General features: G+C 55.6%; 1 protein-coding gene across 2 annotated transcripts in view; it reads right to left on the bottom strand.

Annotated features, from left to right (window-relative positions):
- Window positions 1-20,941, bottom strand: part of LRCH4 (leucine rich repeats and calponin homology domain containing 4) — a 553,531-nt gene that overhangs the window by 132,671 nt on the left and 399,919 nt on the right. For both annotated transcript variants that reach the window (XM_085638321.1, XM_085638320.1), the window contains exon 5: window positions 10,032-10,168. In XM_085638321.1, coding sequence (XP_085494447.1) covers window positions 10,032-10,168 — 137 coding nt within the window. The remainder of the gene's footprint in view (window positions 1-10,031; window positions 10,169-20,941) is intronic.

Below are 20,941 nucleotides of genomic sequence, written 5' to 3' on the forward strand. Positions count from 1 at the left end.
GACAAAGTACAAAAGAATTGTGCTATAAAAGAAGGAACCCTGCTCCTAAGAAATCAGATCCTGTTTACGCCAAGAAGAAACTCTGCCTGAAGAGGAGGACCTGGGAAAGCTACATGGAGGAGTACTGTCTCTACGCCTGAGAGACTGGCCTGTGGTGGGTGCCTTGCTGCAAGAAGGAGAGGAAAAGACTGAGAAAGACTTTATAATCAACTTGTGCTTTGTGAACAATCTCCAAGGGCTTGCTTGTGAACTTGCCCCCTGAACTGCGCCCCAGGAACGGTGGGCGCTACCCCTCCCTGGAAGAAAGAAAGCTGCTGCTGGTGAATTGCCCTTCTGACTCCAGAGAACCTGTGTGCCCCCATCCTGCCGAGCAACGCGACCCCTGCACGACTGTGCTGCTGTGAGCACCGTGACGGCCTGCCCCGACTGGCCTGAACAAAGTAAGCTGCTGCCCCCTCGAGCCGGAGCTCGCATCGTGAGAAAGGACTGTCTAACTCTGAGCACCGAGTCTCTGTGGCCCCCGAGCCGCAGAGTCCACCGCAAGGACGGACGGCACCCAGGTTCGCCGCTCTGAACGACGTTGCAGCGCCTTGTGCTGAATTCACCCCCGAGCCGCCCCTCCTTCCTCCCACCTCGAGGCGAGCCGTGAAGTCCCGACGCGCCCCACCAAGCACCGTTGTCCTCTGCCAAGCGGGACTGCAACGCGCCGTGGGGCGCCCCTCCAGTGACTGCCGAGGCCGCCCCGAACTTCTCATCAAGATCCAAGGTACTGTGCGCTCCGAACACCCCGGTACGACGCGTACCAGCCACGGTATGGTCCGTACTGACCCGTACGCCATCGTCCCCGTATGCTGACACACGCAGGAAGCGTGAGTCTTCGAAGGGAGCATCCGGAATAGCGTGCACCCCGGTACGACGCGTACCTTCATCCGTACGAACCGTACTGTCTCACACGCCATCGTCCCCGTACGCATGCTCACGCGGGAAGCGTGAGACATAGGGGGGAAACGTCCCGAGGAGTGTACGGCCCGAACTAAGAGCGGTACGACGCGTACCAACACCCGTACGACCCGTACGGACGGCGCTTCGACGAGCACGGGCCCCCAGAAGGTGTGTATTGCACCCAAATTATGCATTGGAAAGAACTGTGGCACCCCAAAACCTAATTTGAACACTATAACAAGTAACTGGAACTCTATTGAAAAGTGAAGACTGTATTTAAAGCCTGCTTGAGAAGTTTATATAAAGAAGCTCTATTTTTATAAATACAGTCTGGTGTCTCTGTGTGGTGGGTTGGTGATTGTTGTGGGACATCCTAAATGCTTAACCTAATGTACTCTAGAGTTTAGCCTGACTGCTCGCCTCACACTACCTAGAGGGTGAGCAGGGGTTATTGTCTGAGAGTAATCCTTTGCCCTGACTTAGAGGAAAGGGTCCCTGCTTGTCACAAGTGCATACCTGCGCCAACCAGAGACCCCGGATTCTAACAAGTGCCCAGAGCAGAGCCCTGCTAGGCCAAAGAGAGAAGGAACAATAGGACCTCATAAAGAGGGGCAGAAAGGGGAGTCCACAGCTTTCACTGTGCACCATGCATAAATTTGTTCCACCGGCAGGCGTATACAGTTTAGGTGAGGGATGCCTGGCTGCTAGAATCACATTACAAAGTTCAGGAGGCAAGTCAAATGGAATGAACTGTCGCCGCTCAATCTCCACGCAAGGATGTGGAGGCTGGACAGGTTCGGGTGGAGGACCGTCCCCTGTTGCCATGACAGAAGATCCTCCCGAAGAGGCAGTCAGATCGGAGGATCCACGCTCAGACCGAGTAGCTCGGGATACCAAACTCTTCGAGCCCAGTCCGGTTCCACAAGAATAACTTGGGCCCGGTCGCGTCTGATCTTCTTCAGCACTCTGGGTAGAAGTGGTATAGGCAGAAAGGCGTACAACAGACCGCAACGAAAAGCGTCTCCGAGCGAGTACCGCCTTGGAAACTCCAACGTGCAGAACTGCTGACATTGCGCGTTCTGTATGGTGGCGAATAGATCTACCCAAAGTTGTCCCCATTGCTGAAAGAGACCTTGTGCCACCTCCGAGTGGAGATGCCATTCGTGATCCCCGATGCACCGGCAGCTGAGTTCGTCTGCCCGGGATGCACAGAACCTGCCAAGTGTTGAACCACCAGTAGAATGCCCTGGCGGTCCAGCCACATCCAGAGGTGCAGAGCCTCCTGACATAGGGTCCACAACCCCACACCGCCACGCTAGTTGTAGTACCACATGGCGGTGGTGCTGTCCGAGAACCTCTTAACTACTGTCCTCGTGACTGAGGGAAGGAATGGTTCGAGTGCAAGCAGGATCGCCGTAAGCTCTAACTGATTTATATGGAGCTCGGACTACGCTGGAGACCAGAGGCCTCTGATCTCGGCCTCCCCCATATGGCCGCCCCATCCCCAGAGGGACACATCTGTTACCATTGTGTGCTCCGGTAGGAGAAGGAAGAGGGATCTGTCGCTCATGGACGCGCTGTTCGGGAAGAAAAACCCGAAATCGCGCCGTGTCCAGAACCGCTCCGATGAGGAGGAGCTTCTGAGAGGGAGCCAGATGCGACTTCACCATGTGGATGGAGAATCCCAGCAAATGCAGGAGGTTGGCCGTAGTTTGGAGGTGTGAGACGACTGCTCGGGCGAGCCTGCCGTCAACAGCCAGTAGTCGAGATAAGGGAAGACTGAAACCCCTAATATGCGCAGATGAGCTGCAACCACCACCATCACTTCTGTGAACATCCGAGGGGCGCTGGTAAGGCCAAACGGGAGTACGCTGAACTGAAAGCGGGAGCATTTTGAACTTTTTGTTCCGAAGGAAGTAAGTGACGTACCGGAGGCCTAAAAGAGGACGCTGGCCCTTGTCCTTCTTTGGAATCAAGAAGTAGTGGAAATGACAACCACGACCTACTACTGGCGTCGGAACACGCTCGATGGCCCCCCCCTGACCAAGAGGGCCTTAACGTCCTGCTGAACAAGCGCCAAGTGATCCCCCAACATGCGGTGGTACGGAGGGGGCACGGCCGGAATGGGAGGGAGTAGCCCCTTCGGACTATCTGCAAAACCCAACTGTCTGAAGTGATGGTGCGCCAGTGGGGGAGGGGAGGCGATGGCGAATCGTGCCGCCCACGTGCATTTGGTGAGCCTGAAAACCCCGGTGGCAGGGGCGGCAGCGGACTGACCCAGCTGCTGGCCCCGTGACTCACCTCTGCGGGTCCCCTTTCAGCGGCTGCGCCGAGAGTGCTGCTGAGCAGGCCTGCGGCTATGAAAGGAACATGTTTGGGCGCCCCGTCCCTGTCGGGAAAGGAACGAAAGGCAGATCCTGAGGGAGTGCGCGTGGCGGAAAGGCCCAAGGACTGGGCCGTTGCCCGGGAGTCTTTAAAACGTTCCAACGTGCCATCTGGATTGCCACCAAAGAGGCGTGTGCCATCAAAGGGCATGTCCAACAAAGCATTCTGGACATCCCCTGAGAAGCCAGTGGCTCTGAGCCAGGCATAACGGTGGAGCGCCACAGTTGTGGAAATTGCCCTGCCGAGGGAGTCGGCGGTATCAAGGCCACCACATATAGTAAACGTTGCCGCATCTCTCCCCTCGGTAATTGCTTGGGAGAGTACCGTCCGAGCGTCCGGACACTGCGGCAGCAACAGCGCCACTGTGTCCCACACAGAGTGGAAATAGAGGGCCAAAAGGCATGCAGTATGCACTGTCCGCAGTCCCGAAGTGGCAGAGGTAAAACATTGTTCCCAGACCGCTCAACCTCTTCTTTTTTTTGGGTACCCTATCTGGAGGTGCGGAAGGGAATGCGCTGGGAAAAGCAGAGGCCTGGACAACCAGACTGTCCGGCGTCGGGTGTTATGTGAGGAAACTGGAGCACCCGGGGCCGGGCGATGCCGTTGTGCCACACTCCTATCCACAGGAGTACATGTGGGAGGCGTAGACCAGGCGCCCAGAGGACGTCTTGTTAGTGCATGATTAAAGGACAGCAGCGGCTCCGTGGAGGAGGCCCCTGGCCGAATCACCTCAGTCAGGAGATTGGTCCTGAGAGACACCTGGGGGAGCTTGAGGTTAAGGTTAAGAGCCTCATCCGCCCTGCGCAACACCACAGAAAATGTATCATCCTGCTCCGTAGCCACGGAGGAAGAGGCAAGTGTACCGGGGAGTGGAGATAAATTCCAGAGCGCTCAGATCCTCCAAAATGGCCTCCTAGTGTGGTGCATCCCCACACTGAGCTGCGAGAGGGTCCCTAGACCCCTCCCCATCATTGCCATTGGCCGTCGGCTGTTTGAGAGGCCGAGAAGGACGAGGAGGCCAGGGAAATGGAGAAAATTTCCTCTCCTGGGCTAGGAATTGGTGTACAATAGGCGCCGAGGCCGGAGCTCGCCGGCGGCACCGAGGCCAGAGCCAGCCGGCGGCGCCGAGGCCAGAGCCAGCCGGCGGCGCCCGAGGCCAGAGCCAGCCGGCGGCGCCCGAGGCCAGAGCCAGCCGGCGGCACCCGAGGCCAGAGCCAGCCGGCGGCACCCGAGGCCAGAGCCAGCCGGCGGCACCCGAGGCCAGAGCCAGCCGGCGGCACCCGAGGCCAGAGCCAGCCGGCGGCACCCGAGGCCAGAGCCAGCCGGCGGCACCCGAGGCCAGAGCCAGCCGGCGGCACCCGAGGCCAGAGCCAGCCGGCGGCACCCGAGGCCAGAGCCAGCCGGCGGCACCCGAGGCCAGAGCCAGCCGGCGGCGCCCGAGGCCAGAGCCAGCCGGCGGCGCCCGAGGCCAGAGCCAGCCGGCGGCGCCCGAGGCAAGAGCCAGCGGCGGTGACCGAGGCAAGAGCCAGCGGCGGTGACCGAGGCCGGAGCCATTGGTGGTGACCGAGGCCGGAGCCATTGGCGGTGACCGAGGCCGGAGCCATTGGCGGTGACCGAGGCCGGAGCCATTGGCGGTGACCGAGGCCGGAGCCATTGGCGGTGACCGAGGCCGGAGCCATTGGCGGTGACCGAGGCCGGAGCCATCGGCGGGTCCGAGGCCAGGAGCCAACGACAGGGCTGAGGCCGGAGCCAACTGCGTCCCAGGGTATCTCGCCGGCGTTGCCGAGGCCAAAGGAGACGGGCACGGGGGCAGAACCACCCAACAGTTCCACGAGGTCCAAAGGCGCTCCGGAGGGACCCGAAGGGGCAAATAAACGGACCATGGCCGACATGAAGACTTGTATTCCTTCCGGAGTAGCGTACGGCCCCGAGAAGGCGGGTAGGCCACAGGCAACAACGGAGGCTCCACCAGAGCCGCGGGGGAGTTACCACCCGTCCCCTCCACCGCGTCCCACGACCAGTGAGGGGTAGGCGAAGAGCGACGCCGCGTCTTCGACCTGGTATGGCGCTTCGACTTACCTGACCCCGACGCTACGAATGATGGTGTAGGCACCGCGCCGGCCCCTCGACTGCCCACGGGCGAGCGACCTTGAGTGGCGCGGAGCAATTGCCGGGCCACAAAGAACTGACGGGAACGCTCCCGCAAGTCTTCGGCGACATCGCCCAACAACTGGGGCACGTCTCGGGGTAATGGACGTGCCCTAAGCAGGAGACACACACGACATGCGGGTCCTCCGCCGACATGTTCCGACGGGAGTCCCTACAGGACAGAGACCCGGGCATCCCTACTGCACCAGAAGTCGAGTACTCGACAAACAAGAGAAACAAGTCTCAGAAAACAAGTCAAAAATATGACTAGGAGTACCGCTCTCTCTCGGACCTGCGCTTGCTGGCGCAGAAAAGGAAAGAACTGACGTCAGCGCGTGTGGGCGTGTCTAAGTAGCTCCGAAGAAGTCACCTCGGCGGCTAGGGCACCAGCAACGTACGTGGAGCTACGCGACGATGCCCAACGACGCGCAGGGGTACTGCTGACGAAAAATTTCCGGATCCAGTCTGACGCCTGGGGATATTCTAAGGTAAGGAATCTATCACTAACGTGTCTCTTTCAGATACAGGGATACAGAGATTGGCGCCTCCAGGCATGGATGGACTAAGGGCATTAGCACAGGGATACAGGGCCTGTCACTTCCAGGCCTGGATGGACTAAGGGCATTAGCACAGGGATACAGGGCCAATCACCTCCAGGCATGGATGGGCTGGGGGCATTAAGACAGAGACACAGTACAGTCACCTCCAGGCATGCATTGCTTTACTCTATAGCAACATCTCAGTAAACAGCCACCTAGCACTTTACTTCGTTGCAAGTCAAGCTGAATACCTACGCTCTTCTCTAGAATCTGGCAGATTTAATACCTGCTGCTCTAGCACGCCACACTTCTTCTCACATGAGGCATCTCTTTTTGAGCTCTCTGTTTCTCAACTGAAACGTGTGGCTAAGTACTAGACCAACATGGCCAAAGCATCCTATGATGTATTTAAATGCATGCACTGTTTTAATCCACAGTAACATTCCTGCAAACAGCTGCGTAGCACTTAGTTTCCGCAAGCATCCGACGTTTACTTACAAATGCATTGCTTTACCACTCAGATAAACTGAATAATTATGATTTCTATCAGAATCCTGCAGATGTAACATTCGCTGCCTTTGCACTGTACACTTCTTCTATATACCCAGGCACTCTTGCTATCTGGTATCTCCCCATAACTGCTGCTAAGATCTTGATTCACGAGGCTGGCCACTCTTTGCCGCTATGTTTAGATTACATCGACAGGGAACTGATTGCTGGTTTACAACGAATGCCATAAAACACGAAACACACACACCACAATCCCTGTATAGGTTAAACGATGGCATTGCACCTAGCTTCGTACACCACTGAACTTTGCTTCCTGCTGTTCAAATTTTTTCCTTGGGTCATACTTTATCTAAATTTTATTGGGTTATAACAGTAATCTATTTTATTTTGTTAAAACATTTCAAAAACGATATGCATGATTGTAATGGTTTTAATTAACTGTACAATAAACGTAACCTAACCTAACCTCCAGACATGGATAGACTGAGGGCATTAGCACAGGGATACAGGGCCTGCCACCTCCAGGCATGGATAGACTGAGGGCATTAGCACAGGGATACAGGGCCGACCACCTCCAGGCCTGGATAGACTGAGGGCATTAGCACATGGATACAGGGCCTGTCACCTCCAGGCATGGATGGACTGAGGGCATTAGCACAGGGATACAGGGCCTACCACCTCCTGGCATGGATCGGCTGAGGGCATTAGCACAGGGATACAGGGCCTGTCACCTCCAGGCATGGATGGACTGAGGGCATTAGCACATGGATACAGGGCCTGTCACCTCCAGGCCTGGGTGGACTGAGGGCATTAGCACAGGGATACAGGGCCTGTCACCTCCAGGCATGGATAGACTGAGGGCATTAGCACATGGATACAGGGCCTGCCACCTCCAGGCATGGATCGGCTGAGGGCATTAGCACAGGGATACAGGGCCTGTCACCTCCAGGCATGGATAGACTGAGGGCATTAGCACATGGATACAGGGCCTGCCACCTCCAGGCATGGATCGGCTGAGGGCATTAGCACAGGGATACAGGGCCTGTCACCTCCAGGCCTGGGTGGACTGAGGGCATTAGCACAGGGATACAGGGCCTACCACCTCCTGGCATGGATCGGCTGAGGTCATTAGCACAGGGATACAGGGCCTGTCACCTCCAGGCCTGGATGGACTGACGGCATTAGCACATGGATACAGGGCCTGTCACCTCCAGGCCTGGGTGGACTGAGGGCATTAGCACAGGGATACAGGGCCTACCACCTCCTGGCATGGATCAGCTGAGGGCATTAGCACAGGGATACAGGGCCTGTCACCTCCAGGCCTGGATGGACTGAGGGCATTAGCACATGGATACAGGGCCTGTCACCTCCAGGCCTGGGTGGACTGAGGGCATTAGCACAGGGATACAGGGCCTACCACCTCCTGGCATGGATCAGCTGAGGGCATTAGCACAGGGATACAGGGCCTGTCACCCCCAGGCCTGGATGGACTGAGGGCATTAGCACATGGATACAGAGCCCGTCACCCCCAGGCATAGATGGGCTGACAGCATTAGCACTGAGATACAGGGCCTGTCACCTCCAGGCCTGGATGGACTGAGGGCATTAGCACAGGGATACAGGGCCTGTCACCTCCAGGCCTGGGTGGACTGAGGGCATTAGCACAGGGATACAGGGCCTGTCACCTCCAGGCCTGGGTGGACTGAGGGCATTAGCACAGGGATACAGGGCCTACCACCTCCTGGCATGGATCAGCTGAGGGCATTAGCACAGGGATACAGGGCCTGTCACCTCCAGGCATGGATCGGCTGAGGGCATTAGCACAGGGATACAGGGCCTGTCACCTCCAGGCCTGGATGGACTGAGGGCATTAGCACAGGGATACAGGGCCTGTCACCTCCAGGCCTGGGTGGACTGAGGGCATTAGCACATGGATACAGGGCCTGTCACCTCCAGGCATGGATCAGCTGAGGGCATTAGCACAGGGATACAGGGCCTGTCACCTCCAGGCATGGATCGGCTGAGGGCATTAGCACAGGGATACAGAGCCCGTCACCCCCAGGCATAGATGGGCTGACAGCATTAGCACTGAGATACAGGGCCTGTCACCTCCAGGCCTGGTGGGCTGAGGGCATTTTCACAGGGATACAGGGGCTGTCACCTCAAGGCTAGGATGGACTAAGGGCATTAGCATAGGTAGGGATATAAAGCCTGTAACAATCAGCCTCGGATGGGCTGACGGCATTAGCACAGGGATCCAGAGCTGCTCACCTCCCGGCCTGGATGGGCAGAGTACATTAGCACAGGGATACAGGGCCAGTCACCCTCAGGCATGGATGGGCTGAGGACATTAGCACATGGATACAGAGCCCGTCACCCCCAGGCATAGATGGGCTGACAGCATTAGCACTGAGATACAGGGCCTGTCACCTCCAGGCCTGGTGGGCTGAGGGCATTTTCACAGGGATACAGGGGCTGTCACCTCAAGGCTAGAATAGACTAAGGGCATTAGCATAGGTAGGGATATAAAGCCTGTAACAATCAGCCTCGGATGGGCTGACGGCATTAGCACAGGGATACAGAGCTGGTCACCTCCCGGCCTGGATGGGCAGAGGACATTAGCACATGGATACAGGGCCTATCACCTTCAGATCTGGATAGACTGAGGACATTAGCACATGGATACAGGGCCTGTCACCCTCAGGCATGGATGGGCTGAGGGTATGAGCACAGGGATACAGGGCCGGTCACCTCCAGGCCTCAATTGACTGAGGGCATTAGCACATGGATACAGGGCCTGCCACCTCCAGGTCTGGATGGAATGAGGGCATTAGCACAGGGATACAGGGCCTGTCACCTCCAGGCCTGGTGGGCTGAGGGCATTTTCACAGGGATACAGGGGCTGTCACCTCAAGGCTAGGATGGACTAAGGGCATTAGCAAAGGTAGGGATATAAAGCCTGTAACAATCAGCCTCGGATGGGCTGACGGCATTAGCACAGGGATCCAGAGCTGCTCACCTCCCGGCCTGGATGGGCAGAGTACATTAGCACAGGGATACAGGGCCAGTCACCCTCAGGCATGGATGGGCTGAGGGTATGAGCACAGGGATACAGAGCCTGTCACCTCCCGGCCTGGATGGGCAGAGGGCATTAGCACAGGGATTCAGGACTACTCTTACTATAAACCTAGCTTATTACTACCAATGGAAGAGGGTCAGTACTTATGCAAACAGACCACAGCTCCTTCATAAGCTAATCTTCATCTGATAATAAAAAGAGATTTAACTGAAGACTGACAAGTGGCGAGGCTTGCTTCGTAAGGAAGTTGCAGTCATAAGCTTAGATTTTAAAGGCTGGATATGGGATCAGATTCATTGCAGATAAGAGGAAGGAGGTCTGTTCCACCCTATGCTCTGCAGGGGCAGATATATGGCATCAGCAGAGGAGGCAGCTTTTGGGGCAGACTGCACTCTGTAAACTCAGGTGAAGAGAGGCGCCAACCTTACCTGTGCCGGTGGAGACTGCAGAGGATTGTTATCTAGGAGGATGGACTGAAGGTGCCGCAGATGCCTGTAGCAGACGGGGATCCGAGTGATCCGGTTACAGGATATATCCAGGCGGACCAATGGCAGCTCAGCCAGCTCTGAAACAAGGCACAAAACATAAATAAGCAGTCATCGGTTTCCATGAGCTCTCAAGCATTTCACGCTTCTAACAATACACAACAATCCCTTATTACACTCGAATGTGAAACCAGCCCTGGTTGAAGACCAGAAACCCTTGCTGCAGTGGAGTATGAAGGACTCTCCACATGCCATTACTGCCATCGCTGGTTGAAGACCAGGGACCCTTGCTGCAGTGGAGTATGAAGGACTCGCCACATGCCATTACTACCATCACTGGTTGAAGACCAGAAACCCTTGGTGCAGTGGAGTATGAAGGACTCGCCACATGCCATTACTGCCATCACTGGTTGAAGACCAGAAACCCTTGGTGCAGTGGAGTATGAAGGACTCGCCACATGCCATTACTGCCATCACTGGTTGAAGACCAGAAACCCTTGGTGCAGTGGAGTATGAAGGACTCGCCACATGCCATTACTACCATCACTGGTTGAAGACCAGAAACCCTTGGTGCAGTGGAGTATGAAGGACTCACCACATGCCATTACTGCCATCACTGGTTGAAGACCAGAAACCCTTGGTGCAGTGGAGTATGAAGGACTCGCCACATGCCATTACTGCCATCACTGGTTGAAGACCAGAAACCCTTGGTGCAGTGGAGTATGAAGGACTCGCCAGATGCCATTACTGCCATCACTGGTTGAAGACCAGAAACCCTTGGTGCAGTGGAGTATGAAGGACTCGTCACATGCCATTACTGCCATCACTGGTTGAAGACCAGAAACCCTTGCTGCAGTGGAGTATGAAGGACTCGCCACATGCCATTACTGCCATCGCTGGTTGAAGACCAGAAACCCTTGCTGCAGTGGAGTATGAAGGACTCGCCACATGCCATTACTGCCATCGCTGGTTGAAGACCAGGGACCCTTGCTGCAGTGGAGTATGAAGGACTCGCCACATGCCATTACTACCATCACTGGTTGAAGACCAGAAACCCTTGGTGCAGTGGAGTATGAAGGACTCGCCACATGCCATTACTGCCATCACTGGTTGAAGACCAGAAACCCTTGGTGCAGTGGAGTATGAAGGACTCGCCACATGCCATTACTACCATCACTGGTTGAAGACCAGAAACCCTTGGTGCAGTGGAGTATGAAGGACTCACCACATGCCATTACTGCCATCACTGGTTGAAGACCAGAAACCCTTGGTGCAGTGGAGTATGAAGGACTCGCCACATGCCATTACTGCCATCACTGGTTGAAGACCAGAAACCCTTGGTGCAGTGGAGTATGAAGGACTCGCCAGATGCCATTACTGCCATCACTGGTTGAAGACCAGAAACCCTTGGTGCAGTGGAGTATGAAGGACTCGTCACATGCCATTACTGCCATCACTGGTTGAAGACCAGAAACCCTTGCTGCAGTGGAGTATGAAGGACTCGCCAAATGCCATTAATGCCATCGCTGGTTGAAGACCAGAAACCCTTGCTGCAGTGGAGTATGAAGGACTCACCACATGCCATTACGGCCATCGCTGGTTGAAGACCAGAAACCCTAGCTGCAGTGGAGTATGAAGGACTCGCCACATGCCATTAATGCCATCGCTGGTTGAAGACCAGAAACCCTTGCTGCAGTGGAGTATGAAGGACTCGCCACATGCCATTACTGCCATCGCTGGTTGAAGACCAGAAACCCTTGCTGCAGTGGAGTATGAAGGACTCGCCACATGCCATTACTGCCATCGCTGGTTGAAGACCAGAAACCCTTGCTGCAGTGGAGTATGAAGGACTCGCTACATGCCATTACTGCCATCGCTGGTTGAAGACCAGAAACCCTTGCTGCAGTGGAGTATGAAGGACTCGCCACATGCCATTACTGCCATCGCTGGTTGAAGACCAGAAACCCTTGCTGCAGTGGAGTATGAAGGACTCGCCACATGCCATTACTGCCATCGCTGGTTGAAGACCAGAAACCCTTGCTGCAGTGGAGTATGAAGGACTCGCCACATGCCATGACTGCCATCGCTGGTTGAAGACCAGAAACCCTTGCTGCAGTGGAGTATGAAGGACTCGCCACATGCCATGACTGCCATCGCTGGTTGAAGACCAGAAACCCTTGCTGCAGTGGAGTATGAAGGACTCGCCACATGCCATGACTGCCATCGCTGGTTGAAGACCAGAAACCATTGCTGCAGTGGAGTATGAAGGACTCGCCACATGCCATTACTGCCATCGCTGGTTGAAGACCAGAGACCCTTGCTGCAGTGGAGTATGAAGAAGGACTCGCCACATGCCATTACTGCCATCGCTGGTTGAAGACCAGAAACCCTTGCTGCAGTGGAGTATGAAGGACTCGCCACATGCCATGACTGCCATCGCTGGTTGAAGACAAGAAACCCTTGCTGCAGTGGAGTATGAAGGACTCGCCACATGCCATTACTGCCATCACTGGTTGAAGACCAGAAACCCTTGGTGCAGTGGAGTATGAAGGACTCGCCACATGCCATTACTGCCATCACTGGTTGAAGACCAGAAACCCTTGGTGCAGTGGAGTATGAAGGACTCGCCACATGCCATTACTGCCATCACTGGTTGAAGACCAGAAACCCTTGGTGCAGTGGAGTATGAAGGACTCGCCACATGCCATTACTGCCATCACTGGTTGAAGACCAGAAACCCTTGCTGCAGTGGAGTATGAAGGACTCACCACATGCCATTACTGCCATCACTGGTTGAAGACCAGAAACCCTTGCTGCAGTGGAGTATGAAGAACACGCCACATGCCATTACTGCCATCGCTGGTTGAAGACCAGAAACCCTTGCTGCAGTGGAGTATGAAGGACTCGCCACATGCCATTACTGCCATCGCTGGTTGAAGACCAGAAACCCTTGCTGCAGTGGAGTATGAAGGACTCGCCACATGCCATGACTGCCATCGCTGGTTGAAGACCAGAAACCCTTGCTGCAGTGGAGTATGAATGACTCGCCACATGCCATGACTGCCATCGCTGGTTGAAGACCAGAAACCCTTGCTGCAGTGGAGTATGAAGGACTCGCCACATGCCATGACTGCCATCGCTGGTTGAAGACCAGAAACCATTGCTGCAGTGGAGTATGAAGGACTCGCCACATGCCATTACTGCCATCGCTGGTTGAAGACCAGAAACCCTTGCTGCAGTGGAGTATGAAGGACTCGCCACATGCCATTACTGCCATCGCTGGTTGAAGACCAGAAACCCTTGCTGCAGTGGAGTATAAAGGACTCGCCACATGCCATTACTGCCATCGCTGGTTGAAGACCAGAAACCCTTGCTGCAGTGGAGTATGAAGGACTCGCCACATGCCATTACTGCCATCACTGGTTGAAGACCAGAAACCCTTGCTGCAGTGGAGTATGAAGGACTCGCCACATGCCATGACTGCCATCGCTGGTTGAAGACCAGAAACCATTGCTGCAGTGGAGTATGAAGGACTCGCCACATGCCATTACTGCCATCGCTGGTTGAAGACCAGAAACCCTTGGTGCAGTGGAGTATGAAGGACTCGCCACATGCCATGACTGCCATCGCTGGTTGAAGACCAGAAACCCTTGCTGCAGTGGAGTATGAAGGACTCGCCACATGCCATTACTGTCATCGCTGGTTGAAGACCAGAAACCCTTGCTGCAGTGGAGTATGAAGGACTCGCCACATGCCATTACTGCCATCGCTGGTTGAAGACCAGAAACCCTTGCTGCAGTGGAGTATGAAGGACTCGCCACATGCCATTACTGCCATCGCTGGTTGAAGACCAGAAACCCTTGCTGCAGTGGAGTATGAAGGACTCGCCACATGCCATTACTGCCATCACTGGTTGAAGACCAGAAACCCTTGGTGCAGTGGAGTATGAAGGACTCGCCACATGCCATTACTGCCATCACTGGTTGAAGACCAGAAACCCTTGGTGCAGTGGAGTATGAAGGACTCGCCACATGCCATTACTGCCATCACTGGTTGAAGACCAGAAACCCTTGCTGCAGTGGAGTATGAAGGACTCGTCACATGCCATTACTGCCATCACTGGTTGAAGACCAGAAACCCTTGGTGCAGTGTAGTATGAAGGACTCGCCACATGCCATTACTGCCATCACTGGTTGAAGACCAGAAACCCTTGGTGCAGTGGAGTATGAAGGACTCGCCACATGCCATTACTGCCATCCCTGGTTGAAGACCAGAAACCCTTGGTGCAGTGGAGTATGAAGGACTCGCCACATGCCATTACTGCCATCACTGGTTGAAGACCAGAAACCCTTGCTGCAGTGGAGTATGAAGGACTCACCACATGCCATTACTGCCATCACTGGTTGAAGACCAGAAACCCTTGCTGCAGTGGAGTATGAAGAACACGCCACATGCCATTACTGCCATCACTGGTTGAAGACCAGAAACCCTTGCTGCAGTGGAGTATGAAGGACTCGTCACATGCCATTACTGCTATCACTGGTTGAAGACCAGAAACCCTTGCTGCAGTGGAGTATGAAGGACTCGTCACATGCCATTACTGCCATCACTGGTTGAAGACCAGAAATCCTTGCTGTAGTGGAGTAGGAAGGACTCGCCACATGCCATTACTGCCATCACTGGTTGAAGACCAGAAATCCTTGCTGTAGTGGAGTATGAAGGACTCGCCACATGCCATTACTGCCATCACTGGTTGAAGACCAGAAATCCTTGCTGTAGTGGAGTATGAAGGACTCGCCACATGCCATCACTGGTTGAAGACCAGAAACCCTTGCTGCAGTGAAGTATGAAGGACTCGCCACATGCCATTACTGCCATCACTGGTTCTAGACCAGAAACCCTTGCTGCAGTGGAGTATGAAGGACACCCCACATGGCGCTCACAGCACAATAATGTACGCTTCCTGTGTTTCCCCGGGGGTTTAGAGGGCCCCAACATAGAGCTTCTTAGAGCACTGGCTGACTACTATGGTCCTGGCGAACCGGATTTCAACGTTTTTCTCCATCGAGAGGGCGCATTGGATCCCCGGTCACTCCCCTTCCACGTCCAAAAATAGCACCACTGCTCAACTATAGAGAGGGATCTACTACTGTAATTATTACATGTAAAAGGCCCCTGTACCTAGAATCGAAATAACATCAGGGCGTACCCGGACTTCACAGCGGAGGCCCAAAGACTTCGCAACACCTTTGGAGTGATCAAGGCACAACTATGTACTATCGAATTGACATATGCGCCACTCTTCTCTGCCACGCTCAGAGTTTTAGATGGTGGCACGACTCATTTCTTCCACTCCCCGGAGTAGGCCTGGGCATGTTTGCACTTGAAGAGGGTGCAGGACCAGCCGGCAACAACTGGTGGTTCATTGGGATGGTCATATGGGAGGCCCAGGCACTACCAACACCCGCGCAGGCCCCAATCTCATCCTTCTGAGGAACAGGATGCAAAGGAATGAGCGCAGGTGGGGGCGGAGGCCGTCCTCCGTGGCATCAACATGTTTCAAGTCCTGGCTCCTGATGCAGATCAGAAATCAGTGCTAGGAGACCCCAGTTCAGCGACCTCGGATGGTGACTCCACGATTGCGCTGGTATGATTGCCCTGAAGAGAGATCACAGATCTGTGACTTTTACCTTGCTGGGTGAGTGAGGTGGACTGTGCTTGTGCTGAATGGGGCTAGATGGGGGAGAAGAGACGTGGCTATCCCTTGGTTTCCGTGTTTGCTATAATGGGGACTTTTTGCTGTCCAGACTTCACACTTGGGCCCAGAAAGACTAGCACATTGTTGAATCTTCTAGCATATACCTCTTGGCCCAGCCCCCCTGAGACTTCCACAAGGACTTTTTAGCACTAAGGATACATATTAGTAACTCACTGCCTTGTTGGGGATATTGCGGCATGATGCCTGTTAGTGTCCAAGAGAAGAGTAGGGGGGCTATTGCTGTATCTGAACTTTGGTTTCTGGGTTGGACCGATCAGGGCAGCATTAGGGGGAGCACGGGTGTAGGGCTGACACGTGGGGGCACGCTAACAGCCCTTGGCCCTGGGAAACCACATTACACGTTTACCACATACTATGTACTGACCTGGAATATTAGGGGCATGGCCATCCAAATAAGGTAATCATTATATATATGTACGGGTTGCAACACCTATTTTTCCGCAATTCATCAAAATCTTTGAAAGTCCTTTATGACGTGGCGTGCTCAATGGTATCGTGCCCAGCCCACCAGGCACGTGTATGACAAAACGCCAATGCTTGGGACAACTTTCGGCCCCTAACCACTGGCACAGCAAATTGCATTTGCAGTACATTTTCATGTTATCTTCATTGCTGAATCACATTCTTTTCCATCGTTTATTCACTCCATTTTTTCACCACTCTTGTACTCAGAAACTTTCCAATCCGCATGCAAGGTATTATGGCACTTTCCCAAATTTCTAATGCTCCTGTTGGGCCATCCGTACCGTACCCGTTGTCCCAAGCATTGGAGTTTCATCCAAATAAGGTGACACAGAATATATTTGTACCTTAAGCGTGGGCACATCCACATTGCTTGCCTCCAGGAGACGCACCTCACTGCTGCGGAACTAGACGAGGTGTCCAGGTGCTGGAGTGCACAGGTATTTAATACTGGGAATTCTGCATATGCTCGGAGGGCTCTGATTTGAATTGCTGCAGGGGTACTCTACAAACACAGTAGAGTTTAGATGAACCACAACGACCGATATGTGCTATTGGAAGATGCACTGGATGGTCGACCCCTATCGGTAGTCTCACTGTATGCACCAAACACAATCCTGGGCGAGTTCTTACACACACTACCACCAGCCCTGCTTTTAGACATCCAGCCACCGGATATCTGGGGAGGAGATTTCAATTGTATGCATTGCACTGCTATGGATCGCTCAATACTCCCCTTCCCAGGACACAGGGCCTCTATACTGACTGGACACTGTAGACAATAGACAGCCACAGAGCAGCTCCCTAATATCTGGAGGATGGGTCACCCAGTGGAAGTGGAATACTTCTACTACGCTCCGGGCCACCAGGTACAAACTAGGCTGGATTACTTCCTCCGTGATGTAGAGTTTCAGCCTCAGGTGCCCAACTCTGAGTACTTAGGCCAGACAATCTCTGATCACAGTCTTCTCAAGGTTGCCTTTCGATGGCTGGAGGAGAGGGCGACAGTGCCACTTGGCAACTGCGAACAGAGGCCCTTCTCAATGTGGCCTATAGAGACACCATTAGTACATACTTGTGTCATTATTTTGAGGGAAACAAGGGTCAGTGGGGTGCATAGGTATAGAGTGGGACACAATTAAGGTAGCCATGAGGGTACATTGTATTAAGACCACGTGGGGAGGGCGACCCTCCGTAATGCGCGTCTGCGAGTGACCGAATTAGAGGCGGTGACGGTCGTTGAGGCTTGTGCACGTCTGACGGACCTTCGGGTCTAATACAGGGAAGAGTCATGCAACATTCATAACATTGTGTGCAAGGCTTCACTGGCTTGTCAACATACGGTTGGGCGCTCAGTGGTTCCTAGGACCATCATTGGGGTGTTTCTGACTTCTGCTGGAGACATTGTAAACAGAAGGCGGCCATAAATTAGGTCTTTGTGCACTACTAAGAGGTGCTATATTCCCCTCCCCTGGGCCCTTCTCCGGATCACCTCCAGAACTATATTGGAGGGGCCACCCTCCCCCCGCCTGACCCCTCGACAGTTCTAGGAGTTGGAGCACAGCCAACAAATTGAGAACAGACAGGAGGCGATGAGTTAGATGGGCCCAAATAACTGGCTCTATGCAATGTTTGGAGCCACCCTTGCCCAAAGTTACTTGTGGTCTACCAGGACACCCATCAGCAGGGCATGCTGCCTGACTCCCTATCAGAAGACCTCATAGTGGTGCTGCCCAAACCAGGCAGGGATCCCCTAGAGGAGAGGGGCTATTGGCAGTTATCAATGCCCAACATTGATGATAACATTGAAAGCAAGGTGCTCATCAATGGATTACTCCCATTGCTTCGGTCACTGGTTCACCCTGACCAGAGTGGGTTCAACTCTCACAGGGCACGTATTACAATACACGCCGGTTGTGTCACATTATGGGAGTGGTTGAGGCGACTGTGGAGCTCCCGGTGGCCGTCTCCCTGGACTTTGAGAGGGCATTTGACACCCTAGGGTGGTCGTACTCGCTGCTAGTGTTGGAGGCCCCGGGGATGGGACCGGAGTTTCTAGGATGGGCCAAACTGCTCTGTGCGGCACTGCATGTCAGGGTGAAAATGGGATGCCAGATATCCAGTCAGTGTGGGTACACGCCCGGAGCTGCTCCGTATTGCCCATGATCATGCATTGGCGATTGAGACCTTGGCCGCATTGCTGTAAGAGGCCTAGATGGGCGTGGTGCTGGGACTGGACTGGCACATGGTCTCCTTGCCCGCAGATGCTGTATTGGTCTACTTAGGAGACCTCGAGCGGGTACAGCCAGCCCTCTTTGATCTCCTAGACCTTTTTGGTGAAATGATGGCCTCCGGGTAAGCTGAGGGAAGTCATGTATTTTTCTCTTACAGAGTGGCGCGCGCAGGCATGGAGGAGCAGAGCCCACCCGCCTACACGGGCGCCTTGAGACCGTCCGGTGCCGTGGAGTCGATGTCTACCAGACCACAACGGATCTCCGAGATGGTAATAGCGGCAGAACCCTTGCCTCGCTTTGCCGATCCCTAGGCTGCTGGACACCCCTCCTGCCGCCTGTGGCTTCAATGATCGCAGTCCTGTGGATTTCAGATTTTGTTTGCAGCCGGACCAGTGGTCCCGGCCAGGACCTCCGTCATAGATCTGCGATGGTTAACCTCTGACCTAATATGGAACGGGCTTTAAAGGCGGTTGGATACGGATCATAATTCAGCAGCAAACCCGAATGGAAAGAATGCCGAGGAGCAGTACCCACAACCACACACTAGAGGGCGGCACTAGAACAGGGGAAGCACGTCTCTTGCAATGCCCGCCTGCCGCTTGCCCAGTTCAACTATCTGCACTATAACTATCTTACACTGCACCAGCTCCACAAGAACACGGGGCAGGGAGACAAGGACCCCGGCGGCAGGGAGACAAGGACACCGGGGGGGGGGGGGGGGCAGGGAGACAAGGACACGGGGGGGGGGGGGGGGGGCATGGAGACAAGGACACCGGGGGGGGGGGGGGGGGGGGCAGGGAGACAAGGACACCGGGGGGGGGGGGGGGGGGGGCAGGGAGACAAGGACACCGGGGGGCAGGGAGACAAGGACACGGGGGGGGGGGGGGCAGGAAGACAAGGACACCGGCGGCAGGGAGACAAGGACACCAGGGGCAGGGAGTACAGGACACCGGGGCAGGGAGACAAGGACACCGGGGCAGGGAGACAAGGACACGGGGGCAGGGAGACAAGGACAACGGGGGGGGGGGGGGCAGGGAGACAAGGACACCGGGGGGCAGGGAGACAAAGACACCGGGGGGCAGGGAGACAAAGACACCGGGGGCAGGGAGACAAAGACACCGGAGGGCAGGGAGTCAAGGGCACCGGGGGGCAGGGAGACAAGGACACCGCGGGGCAGGGAGACAAGGACACCAGGGGCAGGGAGTACAGGACACCGGGGGGGGGGGCAGGGAGACAAGGACACCAGGGGCAGGGAGTACAGGACACCGGGGGGGGGGGGGCAGGGAGACAAGGACACCAGGGGGGCAGGGAGACAAGGACACCGGCGGCAGGGAGAAAAGGACACCGGCGGCAGGGAGAAAAGGACACCAGGGGGGGAGGGAGACAAGGACACGGGGGCAGGGAGACAAGGACACGGGGGCAGGGAGACAAGGACACGGGGGCAGGGAGACAAGGACACGGGGGCAGGGAGACAAGGACACGGGGGCAGGGAGACAAGGACACGGGGGCAGGGAGACAAGGACCCGGGGGCAGGGAGACAAGGACCCGGGGGCAGGGAGACAAGGACCCGGGGGCAGGGAGACTAGGGCACTGGGGCAGGGAGACAAGGGCACTGGGGCAGGGAGACAAGGGCACTGGGGCAGGGAGACAAGGGCACTGGGGCAGGGAGACAAGGGCACTGGGGCAGGGAGACAAGGGCACTGGGGCAGGGAGACAAGGGCACTGGGGCAGGGAGACAAGGGCACTGGGGCAGGGAGACAAGGGCACTGGGGCAGGGAGACAAGGGCACTGGGGCAGGGAGACAAGGGCACTGGGGCAGGGAGACAAGGGCACTGGGGCAGGGAGACAAGGGCACTGGGGCAGGGAGACAAGGGCACTGGGGCAGGGAGACAAGGACGCTGGGGCAGGGAGACAAGGACACTGGGGCAGGGAGACAAGGACACTGGGGCAGGGAGACAAGGACACTGGGGCAGGGAGATAAGGACACTAGGGCAGGGAGACAAGGACACTGGGGCAGGGAGACAAGGACACTGGGGCAGGGAGACAAGGACACTGGGGCAGTGGGGCAGGGAGACAAGGGCACTGGGGCAGGGAGACAAGGGCACTGGGGCAGGGAGACAAGGGCACTGGGGCAGGGAGACAACGGCACTGGGGCAGGGAGACAAGGGCACTGGGGCAGGGAGACAAGGGCACTGGGGCAGGGAGACAAGGGCACTGGGGCAGGGAGACAAGGACACGGGCAGGGAGACAAGGACACGGGCAGGGAGACTAGGATACGGGGACAAGGAGAGGAGGACACAGGGACAGGAGGACACAGGGACAGGGAGAGGAGGACACAGGGACAGGGAGGAGGAGGACACAGGGACAGGGAGGAGGAG

Source organism: Triturus cristatus, chromosome 12 (genome assembly GCF_964204655.1).
Source record: "Triturus cristatus chromosome 12, aTriCri1.1, whole genome shotgun sequence".
NCBI classification, from domain to species: Eukaryota; Metazoa; Chordata; class Amphibia; order Caudata; family Salamandridae; genus Triturus; species Triturus cristatus.